Source organism: Cetorhinus maximus, chromosome 6 (genome assembly GCF_964194155.1).
Source record: "Cetorhinus maximus chromosome 6, sCetMax3.hap1.1, whole genome shotgun sequence".
In the NCBI taxonomy this organism is placed as follows: Eukaryota; Metazoa; Chordata; class Chondrichthyes; order Lamniformes; family Cetorhinidae; genus Cetorhinus; species Cetorhinus maximus.
The window spans coordinates 76,793,890-76,806,296 of NC_135884.1; the positions used below are offsets into that span (position 1 = coordinate 76,793,890).

Sequence of the window (12,407 nt, forward strand, 5' to 3'; positions counted from 1 at the left end):
CCATGGCTGACACCATGAATTACACTGCAAATGTGCAGCTCCTTTTTTAAAATTATTTTTTAAATAACAGGTTCACCATTCCATTTGTTAAAGGGAAAAATTGTTATTCAATAGCTGCAGTGGCCAGTTCCTGTATTTGTGAATTTTTTTTTCTCTCTTTAAATTTACAGCATTCTACTTGCCATTTTCTTCTTGAGAGATCTCCTGCACCACTTGGACAATCTATCACTGTTTTTTCAGGAAAGATTTGTGAACCCAGTCAGAGTACCTGAAAGGGTTCAAGCCACAATCAATCTCCTTGAATGCAAGTACCTTGGAAACAATATATTGTGGGAGAGCAGCTTTTTGCTAGGGATACAGCTGCTAGAAAGTGGTGCTCTTTCTCGGCCACCTGTGGTGAGGAAACCACATGGACCTATGCTTCATAAGACGACCGCTAAAGCTACTGACGAGATAGCTGTCTCTGTTAAAACTCTGGTTAGTAGATTTTTAAAATGTTACCAGTAAGTTAAGCATGTAACATAAGAAATAGACACAGGAGTAGAGCAGAGGACCTCTTTAGCCTTATTCCACCTTTCATTATGATCATAGCTGCTCATCCATCTTAAATCCACTTTCGTGCCTGCTCCCCATATGCCCCCATTCCCTGAGAGAGCAAATATCTGCCTTATCTTGCCCTTAAATATACTCAATGGCTGAGTATCCACAACCCTCTGGATTAGGGAATCCCAGAGGTTCACAACCCTTTGAAGGAATTAATTTTCCTCATCTCAGCCCTAAATGACCAACCCCTTATCCTAAGACTGTGTCCACATGTTTTAAATTTCCCAGCCAGGGGAAACAATCTCTGCGTCTACCCTGTCAAGCCCCTTCAGAGTCTTGTGTGTTTCAACTATATCATCTCACATCCTTCTATGCTCCAGAGAGTATAGGCCCAGTTTACTCAGCCTCTCATCATAGGCCAACCCACTGATCCCACAAGCAATCTTGTGAATCTTACTTTATTGCCTCCAAGGCATGCATATCCTTCCTTAGATTTGGAGGACAAAACTGCATGTGGTACTCCAGGTATGGTCTCGCCAAAGTCCTATACAGCTGTAGCAAATCTTCCTCATTCTTGTATTCCAGGTCAACATACCATTTGCCCTCCTAATTGCTTGCTATACCTGCATGCTAACTTTTCCTTATGCGAGTACACCCAAGTCTCTCCTTAACATTTACAAGTCTCAACCCTTTTTGGGAAAAAAAAAATTCTGATTTCCTATTCTTACCACCAAAGTGAATAATCTCTCACTTCCCTAGATTGTATTCCATCTGCCATTGTGTTGCCCACTTACTTAGCCTGTCTATATTCTTTTGTGTCCTCCACAGTTTACATTCCCAGTTAGATTTGTATCATTAGCCAATTAAAGGTACTGTTTGTCTCTTTATCTAAATCATTAATATAAATTGTAATTGCTGAGACCCTGGCATTGATCCTTGTGCCACTCCACTAGTTACAGCCTGCCAACTTGAAAATGTCCCATTTATTCCTGTTCTTACTAAAGTAATAGTTACTAACTTGAATTTTAACTACTGGTGAACTTCCTTACTACTTTTATCAGTGGAGTTTGTGACTCTATTACTCAGCATTAGTATGTTATGGAGTGCTGTTTTCTTTTACTGTGTGTGTCAGGTTCTCTGGTTAGACATGGAGTAACAACTGATCATTGGCAAAAATGGGCTAATGGAGATAATGTTTTATTATAAAACAGCCCTGCTTAACTTTCCTTGACAATCGCTTGTTTTATTTTTATTAGGTGAAGAATATTGTTGACAGTCTGAAGGAGAGATTCCCTGATAATGCAATCATCAGAGCTTTCCGTATCCTAGATCCAGATAGGATTCCGTCTGACCCTGAGAAACTAGCTCAATATGGAAATAGTGAAGCAGCAGCTCTCCAGAATCATTTCTCAGACCTCCTTTCTAATGATGGAAAAGATTTAGTTGCTGAGTGGGATCAGATGAAATACTTAATTGCATCCAGAAAAGGAGAGAGTTTGGATGAAGTAAGCAGTGTTTTAGAATATCGTTGCATTTTCTAGATTAACGACTTGTATTTACTCTATATTGTATACATTAATGTTATGAATATTGCATGCTAAATATTGTGAAGTGTGGAAAGAACTGAAGAAAAATAAACCTGCTACTGTGAAACCCGGTACAGTGTGTATTTTGAAATGAATCATATCTTTAATATAGAAATGCAAGTTCATTTTGCATGAAAGTGACAAGTCACTTGAATGCTACTTCCAAATGCAAGATATTTGTATATTGAGAGCAAGAGTGAATGTCGTTTTTCTTTCTTCTTCTCCACCCACTCCTTACCTCCCCCCTCCCCACAGGTTTGCATTGACCTGGCACACTCTGATATGTGGAGAAAAGAATATCCAAACTTCTCGATACTATCTGAGGTTTGTGTGGTGATGTCTGCATCAACTGCTGAACCTGATATAGGATTTACATCTGTGAACTTGATAAAAAACAAATACAGGTACAATCAGGTTGAGTACTGGCCAGCAGTTTTCTTATATAGTTTATTATCAGTTGAACGATTTTTTTCTTACTTAATTTCTCCTGCAGGAATCGGCTTACTTCAGACCAACTCGATCAGTTGCTCAGGCTGTGCTTGGAAAAGCCTGAAGACAGACAGGATTATTTAGATGCAGCCTATGCTGCATGGCTACAAGCTGAACAGTGGAGGCTTCTCCTCAAGGAATGGAGGAGAGGGGAAGAATCGAAAACTGAATCTGATTCAACTGAATCAGATGTAGATCCTTTGTCTGACTCAGAATAAAAATGATTGCTGCTGACTAGTGTCTTTGGACATGCATGACAGAAAGGGGGAAATCCGATTTCTTTGTTAACTCGTGATTCTCTGTTGGTGCTATGTTGTTTGTAATTGTATTACAAAGAAATGTACATTGCCTTACATTACATTACATTTGCCTTACATTACATTACATTGCCTAAAATAAAAGGCATCTCCCAGTATTCTGTATACTGTTCCTTTATTGCCGATTGATAACCCAACACAACATGCTTCCACATCATAGCATGTCTACCATACAATAAAGAATTAACAAAATGGGATTTTTATACATTAGTTTAAATACAGCTGGATTATCATGACTCTGGCATTTGGTACCTTTTTAATAAAAAAAAACCTTGACACTCACTAGCTTTCTTAGATGCTGAAACAGTCATTGACTGTCTAAAATGATTGGAGGTAATAAGTTCAAGGTGTATTTCAGCTGCTGTGGTTTGTGGGATTAGTGCAGTGATACTTGGATACAAGTTAGATATGAAGCAGCAGCCTGTAGAATTACATTCTAAATCTCTGGAAAGCTAATGTGTTTTAATAGTGCATTAAAGTATTCGGGAGTTTCAAAGTCAAGATCAGTGTTTGGGTCCTGTGCTTCCTAAAATGATAATGCAAAGTATTGGGGTTTTTGCAAAGAGTGAAATTTCATATTGGATTATTCCATTTGAGTGATATTTTAAAATGTAGCAGTTAATATGATTTTAAAAAATATCAAAGGCTTGTATTTAGTTTTGTTTTTTGATGAGGCAGCTGTATACTACTTCAGGGAGTTCCAGAGCTCCTCATTCCATTATGTAATGCAGAAAGAGGAAGCTCGGGCTTTTATCTGAGCTGTCAATGCCATTGGCATCGGCAACATTTTTTAAAAAAAAACACTTTTTACAAAAGGTTTCACTTTTATGAATGTTCAGATGTCTTGCGTGCATAGATCAGTATAAAAAAACCCTCTGTACTTTATTATTTGTAGTACAGTACAAGTCTCATATCTCAAAGAAGCATATAAGAAACAAACATCCCTAGGTGGGGCCTACATCCGTCCTAGAATAATGCTGGAGCTGTAATTTACTGTGTTGACAGGGGCCCATTTACTACCCTACCCTTCAATGGTTTAACCGGCTTGTAACCTGCACAGCAAACTACTTATTCATCATTTACCCATTTCATTTTAATTTATACGAGTTACATTTGTTTGATCTTGGCTACTCTGCTAACTTGGGAGAGTTTCAGAATTTGAGTGCAAATAGTTCCTAATTGCGTACCATCCCTTTCACTTTGCCTCTGCTGATCATCTGAATGCAGCCTGATAATCATTGTGTGGAGCTGTTTACTTATGTTGAAATCTTTGCTGCTGTGGTGTTCACATTCACCACATTGTAGTGATGAGGCACCATGGTGATTATAGCATAAGAGCACAGGATTTTGGGGAGAGAGGAATTGTGAATAGTTTAAGATCCATGTGCTGCTCCACATGCAAGCAGCTGACTCACTGAGCTACACAGCCGCTGAGATCCATGAAGAGTCTATTTCTGAACATAAAGTAAAAAGTGTATGGTTCTTCCAGCTTACATAGAAGCTCAGTAGTGTATGAGCTTCACTTGGATTTCAAAGGGCACTCTTGCGTGCTTTCAAGTTGTGTTCACAGATAGTAAAGCATTCTGTGCCGCTGTTCATTATTGTTTTACCAAGTCAGTGTACACCTGGGCGTCCTCCCTTTACTCCAGTAATTGTGTTGATAGAGTTTTTGATAGTTGTCCATGTATGCGTGGTTGTGTTTTTGTGCTTTAATGAAACTTATTTTTTTCATGCACTGTTTTTAATTATTTAATCCCGTTTGTGGTCATGCATCTTATTTAGTGTTGCACTTTTACTTGTGAAATGACCAGACTGATGCTTGTTTTTGCATATCCTCATCCCACTTAATTTTTATTTTGCTTTTCCTGTGCCTATTCTTAAACTACCGATTTGGCCTGCTTAATATAAATTGGTATAGCACATTGGGTTTGGTAGTAAATGTGTCCATTATTTTCTGATGCTGCTTAGTTAAGTCAATTCTGGTTGTGTAAATTTTAGTTCATTGCCTATGTTCAGTGTCACTTTAAAAATATACAGATAGTCTTAACACTAGTTTGCCAAAAATTAATGTAACAAGATTTCTATAGACTGCATGATCCATTTGTAGTATTTTTACCACAGGCCATTCATTCATTCATTGTGCATTTAATATTAATCTCACCATCTCACATTCACACTTAATTAACAAAAGAACTTTATTCAAGAAGGTGCTAACGTGGTTTTCATTGAATTACTAACTTGTTGTTGTGTTTAGGTGAAAATTGGAAATGGATTGACAGTATACAGTGTGCTGAGCACTGAAAACGGATATAATTGAGGAAATATTATGCTTTGACCAGGATGATGCATTTAAAAATTTATGCTTGGAATTGGTATTCTGTTTATTTGGGAGATGGAAAGTGATTTAATGCGTTTAGAATTCTGTGCTTGGATCAGAATTACACTTGGACCAGGTATGTGGCTGTGCTTCACTTGAATTGATTGTATTGCGTTTTTGTACTGTATACAGGCTGCTGTTGGTCTAAAGAAAATAAAGATGTTATCAGTTTGTTAAAGGAATTCCTTTTGAATGTGATGAATTCAAGCTGCACACACAAGATTTGTGTATTTTCATACAAGCCATTATGGCTCTATGATTCTAACTTGGCTTGAAGTACTATGATGCGCTATCAGTAATCTGAGTTCACTTTTGTGCACTTTGTGTAAATAAAAAAAAAAAAATCTTCTGGTTAGGCCATCATGAGGCAGGCAGCTGTGCAGAAACTGCAGTCCATCTCCTATTTCTCAATTGTAAAACTATATAACTGGCTCCTGTAGAACGTTTTTCATCAGGAGAAGAATGTGATGTACTTATTGAGGCAATTCAAATCAATGAAAAGTATGAAGATGACTGCTAGGTTTTAAATGTTCATTTGTAGGCAGTACATGAGCACTTTTAAACAGTTAGAGAGGCATTCTGCCTGTTTGCCTGATATATCCTTCCTTAGCTCAGTAATTAACTACTTTAAATCTTCCTAAATAGTTTCGTAGTCTTTGTAAGAACTTCAATAGTGTAGACCTTTTTAACATTGTTAAATATGATGGTTGAAACATTGGGATTAATATCTGGTAAGAATATGTACATGTAATTTCTTTGTACATGTTACCCATAGTGTATGGGTTCAGAAAGAACTGATGAATTTGATGCATTGATTTAAAGTTATAAGATTTTAAAACACTTTTTGTGTAATTTAATAAAGTTGAGGCTCAAATCAGAATATAATGAGAATGGTAATGTTAGCTAATATCAAGGTTCATTCTGTCTCCTAAAATGGAGGATTCATGAGTAATACGTGATTCATGGATTCATGGACATGAGGAAGAACTTTTCTACACAGAGGGTAGTGGGCGTCTGGAATTCGCTGCCCAAGTTGGTGGTAGAGGCAGAAACTCTAAACTCTTTTAAAAAGTACCTGGATCTGCACCTTAAGTGCTGTAAGCTGCACGGCTATGGGCCAGGTGCAGGAAGGTGGGATTAGAAAGGGCACCTGGGTGTCCTCGGGCTGGCATGGACAAGATGGGCCGAATGGCCTCCTTCTGTGCTGTAACTTTTCTATGGTTCATGAGCTGTTTGAACAGGTTTGTATTTGGGAAATTAGCTAATCCTGCATGGTGTTGCTCATGGGTATTTTGGAGTGTAGAAACACTGATGATGTTTAGTGTGGCTGCAATGTGAGAAAAATAGGGCACAGTGGTTGGGAGAGCAATGGTTATGAGCAATGTTAAAATAAAAACCACTAAAGTTCAAAGTAGGAGCTTGGCTAATGTCTTTTAGGAGTCCCAGTCTCCAAGTGTGACATGCACAGATTGACACTGACACTGGTGCATCCTAATTGACTCTGTTGAAATTCCTCACTGGAATGTGTTGGAATTCATAGCCTAGTTTCAAGGAAACCTGTGTGAATGAATTTATTACATATGGCGCATTAAGTGTTTTTGCAGAATGATTTATTTGACATGTCTGCTCTCATGTGTAAACTGATTTGGGAGAAAAAAACTCTTTATGAACTGGTTCTGACTTTTTGGAAATTATCCTTTAGTCCTTTGTAGCATTTTACTCCTTAAATGTACGCGTGAGCTGGATTTTGTTAATGTATATTTCTGTAGTGTGAAGTTCAGTTAGTTGTTTCAACATTGTCAGTAGCCATGAATCACCAGGGTTTGGAATAGTAAGGAAGAGGAAGGATTCTTGTATACAGCCTCAAACATTTCCTGCCATTATGATGGAATGATTGTATGATGGTGTTAAAACATATTGAGTAGCTTTTTGCAGCTTTGAAATGGTGGAGTCCCAAAGGATTTTGAGAAAATATTGGGTGGTTTGTAGGGTTCTGTGTCTCCAGCTGTTGTTCTTCTTTAAATCTACTGTCAGGACTTTTCTCAAAAAATCAACCCTTGAATCCTTGCAAATTACCCTCCTGTCTTCAATCTCCCTTTCCTCTCCAGTGTCCTTGCAAGTTTTGTCATCTCCCAAATCTGGTCCCACCTTTGATGGAATTCCCATGTTTGAATGCCTCCAATCAAGTTTCTGTCCCTGCCACAGTAACGAAACAACAGCTCTTATCAAAGTCACAAATTACGTTCTCTGTGGCTGTGCCAAAGGTAAACTTTCTCACCTCTTCCTTCTAGACCTGTCTCCAGCCTTTGACACAGTCGACCACACCATCTTCCTCCAATGCCTCTCCACTGTCATCTAGCTGGGTGGCACTGCTCTCATGTGGTTCCATTCTTATCTGTCTAATCGCAGCCAGAGAATCACTTGCAATGACTTCTCTTCCTCCTCCTGCCCCATTACCTCTGGGCCCCAAGGATCTACCCATAGCCCCCTCCTATTTCCCATCTGCATGCTGCCCCTTAATGATATCATCCGAAGGCACAGCATTAGTTTTTCATTTGTTTGCTGCTGAAATCAAGCTGTACACCCCCCACCAACACCACCTCTCGATGACTCCATTGTTGCTAACTTAACAGACTGCTTATCTGACATGGAGCACTGGATGAGCAGAAATTTCTCCCATCTAAGTATCAGGAAGACTGAAACTGTTGTTTATTGTCCTCGTTCCAAACTCAGTTCCCTGGCTACTGACTCCATCCCTCTTCTTAGCAACAGTGTGAGACAAAGCCAGTCTGTTTGCAACCTCAGTGTCACATTTAAAACTGAAATGAGCTTCCAACTCTCCTGTTCATGTCATCACTAAGGCTGCCTATTTCCACTTCCGTAACATCATCCAATTCCGCCCCTGTCTCAGCTCATTTGCTTCTGAAACCCTCATTTACGCCTTTGTTAGCTTTGGATTCGACTATTTCAATGCACTCCTGGTTGTCGTCCACATGACATCCTCTAAACTTGAGGTCATCCAAAACTCTGCTCCCTATGCACCAAGTCCCATTCACCCCTGTGTTTTCTGACCTACATTGGCTCCTGGTCAAGCAATGTTTTGATTTTGAAATTCTCTTCCTTATTTTCAACTCGCCCTGTGGCTGCACCCCTCTATATCTCTGGCAAAGTGGAGTTCAGACCACAACCAGATCAGCCATAATCTAATTGAATGGTGGAACGGGCTGAATGGCCTACTGCTCCTAAGTCCTATATTTCTTATGTAATCTCTTCCAGCCCCACAGCACTCCAAGATATTTGCTCTAATCCTGGAGTCTTGTGCATCCCTGACTCTAATGACTGCACCATTTGTGGCTGTGCCTTCAGTTGTTTAAGCCATAAACTCTGGATTACCACACCACCCTACCCCCCCACACCTCTCTGCCTCACTTTCCTCCTTGAAGACGTTGTTTAAAAGCAAGCTTTTGATCAAGTGACCTAATATCCGAACAATCCCCATCCACCACTACTCTCCTCCATCTAGCTGAACGTGTTCTCTCACTGAACAATTTCTCCTCAAACTCATCTCACTCCCTCCAAATAAAAGGTGTGGCTATGGGTACCCGCATGGGCCCCAGTTATGCCTGTCTCTTTATGGGGTATGTGGAACATTCCTTGCTCCAGTCCTACTCAGGCCCCCTCCCACAACTCTCTCTCCAGTACATCAATGACTGCTTCGGTGCCGCTTCATGCTCTCGTCTAGACCTGGAAAAATTTATTAACTTTGCTTCCAATTTCCATCCCTCCATCATTTTCACATGGTCCATCACTTACACTTCCCTTCCCTTCCGTGACCTGTCTGTCTCAATTTCTGGTGATAGACTGTCCACCAGTATTCATTACAAGCCTACCGACTCCCACACCTACCCACAGCTCCTCACACCCCACTTCCTGTAAGGACTCCATCCCATTCTCTCAGTTCCTTCGCCTTCGTCGCATCTGTTTTGATGATGCCACTTTCCAAAACGGTCCCTCTGACATGTTATCCTTCTTCCTTAACCGAGGTTTTCCATCCACGGTGGTTGAGAGGGCCCTCAACCGTGTCCGCCCCATCTCCCGCGCATCCGCCCTCACACCTTCCTCTCCCTCCCAGAACCATGATAGGGTCCCCCTTGTCCTCACTTATCACCCCACCAGCCTCTGCATTCAAAGGATCATCCTCCGCCATTTCTGCCAACTCCAGCATGATGCCACCACCAAACACATCTTCCCTTCACCCCCCCTGGTGGCATTCCGCAGGGATCGTTCCCTCCGGGACACCCTGGTCCACTCCTCCATCACCCCCTACACCTCAACCCCCTCCCACGGCACCTTCCCATGCAACCGCAGAAGGTGCAACACCTGCCCCTTTACTTTCCCCCTTCCTCACCGTCCAAGGGCCCAAACACTCCTTTCAAGTGAAGCAGCACTTCACTTGCACTTCCCTGAATTTAGTCTACTGCATTCGCTGCTCCCAATTCGGTCTCCTCTACATTGGAGAGACCAAACGCAGACTGGGTGACCGCTTTACGGAACACCTTCGGTCTGTCCGCAAGCATGACCAAGACCTCCATGTCGCTTGCCATTTCAACACACCACCCTGCACTCATGCCCACATGTCTGTCCTTGGCCTGCTGCATTGTTCCAGTGAAGCTCAATGCAAACTGGAGGAACAGCACCTCATCTTCTGATTAGGCATTCACAGCCTTCCGGACTGAATATTGAGTTCAACAACTTCAGATCATGAACTCTCTCCTCCATCCCCACCCCTTTTCCGATCCCCCCCTTTTCCAATAATTTATAATTTTTTAAACATATTTTTCTTTTCCCACCTATTTCCATTACTTTTAAATTTTATTTCCATCCATTGTTTTATCTCCACCTTTTAGCACATTTCGATCCCTTCCCCCCCCACCTCCACTAGGGCTATCTGTCACTTTCTCATCCTGCTTTCTACCCTTAATGTCACCATTAGCACATTCCTTAGCTATTATCACCACCATCAACACTCCTTTATCCTTTTGTCTCTGACATCTTTGGCAATCTCTTCTTTGCCTCCACCTATCACTGGCCTTCTATCCAGCTCTACCTGTCCCACCCCCCTCAACCAGCTTATATTTCACCTCATTTCTATATTTCCTTAATTCTGATAAAGAGTCATATGGACTCGAAACGTTAACTGTATTCCTCTCCGCAGATGCTGTCATATCTGCTGAGTTTTTCCAGGTGTTTTTGTTTCAGATTTCCAGCATCCGCAGTATTTTGCTTTGACCTAATATCTCCTTGTGAGGCTTGGTGTCATACATGGCTTTATAATACTCCTGTGAAGTGCCATGGGACATATATTTAGATAGCATCTTTAACATAATAAAAGTTGTTGTTAAAATGTAGTTCTGTCTGGTGAACAGAGCCTGTAATTAGACAGTGACCAGATTCTTTTCCACGAATTTATAATAGAAAAGCTGGTACAAATGTATGACAAAAAGATAAAGCTTTTTATGTAGAAAATGCATGTGAATATAATTCTTTTAATCAATATTACATATTAACATTAGTACGTGGCACCAAATTCTAACAGTTCTGCACCTGTAGTGATTAGTTTTCAAACTGCACTAACCAAACAATGGCGCTTAGTGGTTATAATGCAGGGCTAGCATGAAAGTTGAGATCAAATCCTTTCATGGCAAGCGATGAAACTGAGTTAAATAAACCTGAAAATCTGACATTGTATTCAGAAAACCAACTTTGGACAATATATGGACAATAAATTCTACACTGCAAATTCCATGTGCCAAGAACAAATGGATTTTTTTTTAAAAAGCTGAGTCATGCAGCCTTTATTAAAAAAATTAAGCATCTGAAAGTCCCAAATGGATTAGTGAGGAGTTTAGACAGCAGTGCTATTAGCTTCCTAAACATAGTGGCCACTTAGAAGGAGTTACTTTTAAAAAAAGTTGGGAGGATCGATGCCCCCTCCAGCACCACACAGATTGGTATAAATGTTAACTGCATACAGAGGAAGAACATCGACTGACTCTACAGTGCCTTTTGGGAAGCCAGAAGTGAACAGTGAAGGGAAGAAAATGCTATGGTTGTTACTAACTATTGCTAACTTCATGAAGAAAACCAGTAAAACATGAAGGAAAAAGTGTGTGCTGGCAGTGAGAGCCAGAAACAAAACCCTAAAAAGATTGACATTTCTGAGTGCAGTTGGATTACAGAACAAACCTCTCACACTATCCAGCTCAATCCCTCTTGTCAAACCACTCTCCGACACAGTGATAGATAGTGGCTGAAGGAGCATTCTGTTGTCCCCTTAACAGCAGGAAGCTTTAGTGGTGATTTCTCCCTTGGCTGAATTTTAATCAGAGGGGCTCCTTACTAAACATGAACATTGAGTGAAACAGCAAGCTGTGCCCGCCCCCCCCACCCCCACACCGCAAGTGGCTGTCCCTTCACCTGTGGTGCATGCCCTGGCCCACAGCGCAACACTAAGAATCAAAAGACAGCTGAATCCTCTTTCTTTCTCCCCTCTTCTCCCATCAAACATAAATCACCAGCAAATCCCCCCGATCCCATTGTGTTGCTGCCTGTACCTGCAGGTGATGAGATTCCCCCCTCCCCCTCCACAAAAGCTGAGTGGTTTTTACTGGTTACAGGCCCTCCCTAGCCACCTGTTTGCCTTGCTCCTCTTAACCCTACGTTCCCTATCACTTCCATTTTTTGCTCCTCACAAAGATTAGTAGTGAGAAATCAGAGACTCCTCCACTCATCTGTTTCCTGACTTTCCATTACAGGCTTCGTTTGATTTTGAAGCTCAATATAAGAAAAGAGAATGAGGGCATATACTATCTGCTTTTTCATGTGCACCCATTTCTATCTCTAAGCAATTTGAAACTCAGTTCACAGATGCAAGCAATTGGACCATTTACCCTTTTTAACTGTCTACAAAACACAGGCAAGGTAATCGGTTAGCTTCAGAATTCAGTGTATTGTGAAAATAAATAATAGCCTGAGGCAAGTGACTTTCTGAGGGATGTCTATAAGCCTTGTGTTTAGTGTTGGTGATTGTTTCTG

The 12,407-nt window shown here is 40.8% G+C and overlaps 1 protein-coding gene across 5 annotated transcripts in view; it reads left to right on the plus strand.

Annotated features, from left to right (window-relative positions):
• Nucleotides 1-12,407, plus strand: part of nckipsd (NCK interacting protein with SH3 domain) — a 179,350-nt gene that overhangs the window by 51,862 nt on the left and 115,081 nt on the right. For 2 of the 5 annotated variants that reach the window (XM_078543874.1, XM_078543875.1), the window contains 4 exons: nt 171-477; nt 1,800-2,048; nt 2,385-2,533; nt 2,623-5,494. The exons of the other annotated variants lie outside the window; for them this stretch is intronic. In XM_078543874.1, coding sequence (XP_078400000.1) covers nt 171-477; nt 1,800-2,048; nt 2,385-2,533; nt 2,623-2,836 — 919 coding nt within the window. In that variant the 3' untranslated portion in view covers nt 2,837-5,494. Of the gene's footprint in view, nt 1-170; nt 478-1,799; nt 2,049-2,384; nt 2,534-2,622; nt 5,495-12,407 lie in introns of those variants that run through there. 5 annotated transcript variants of the gene reach the window in all.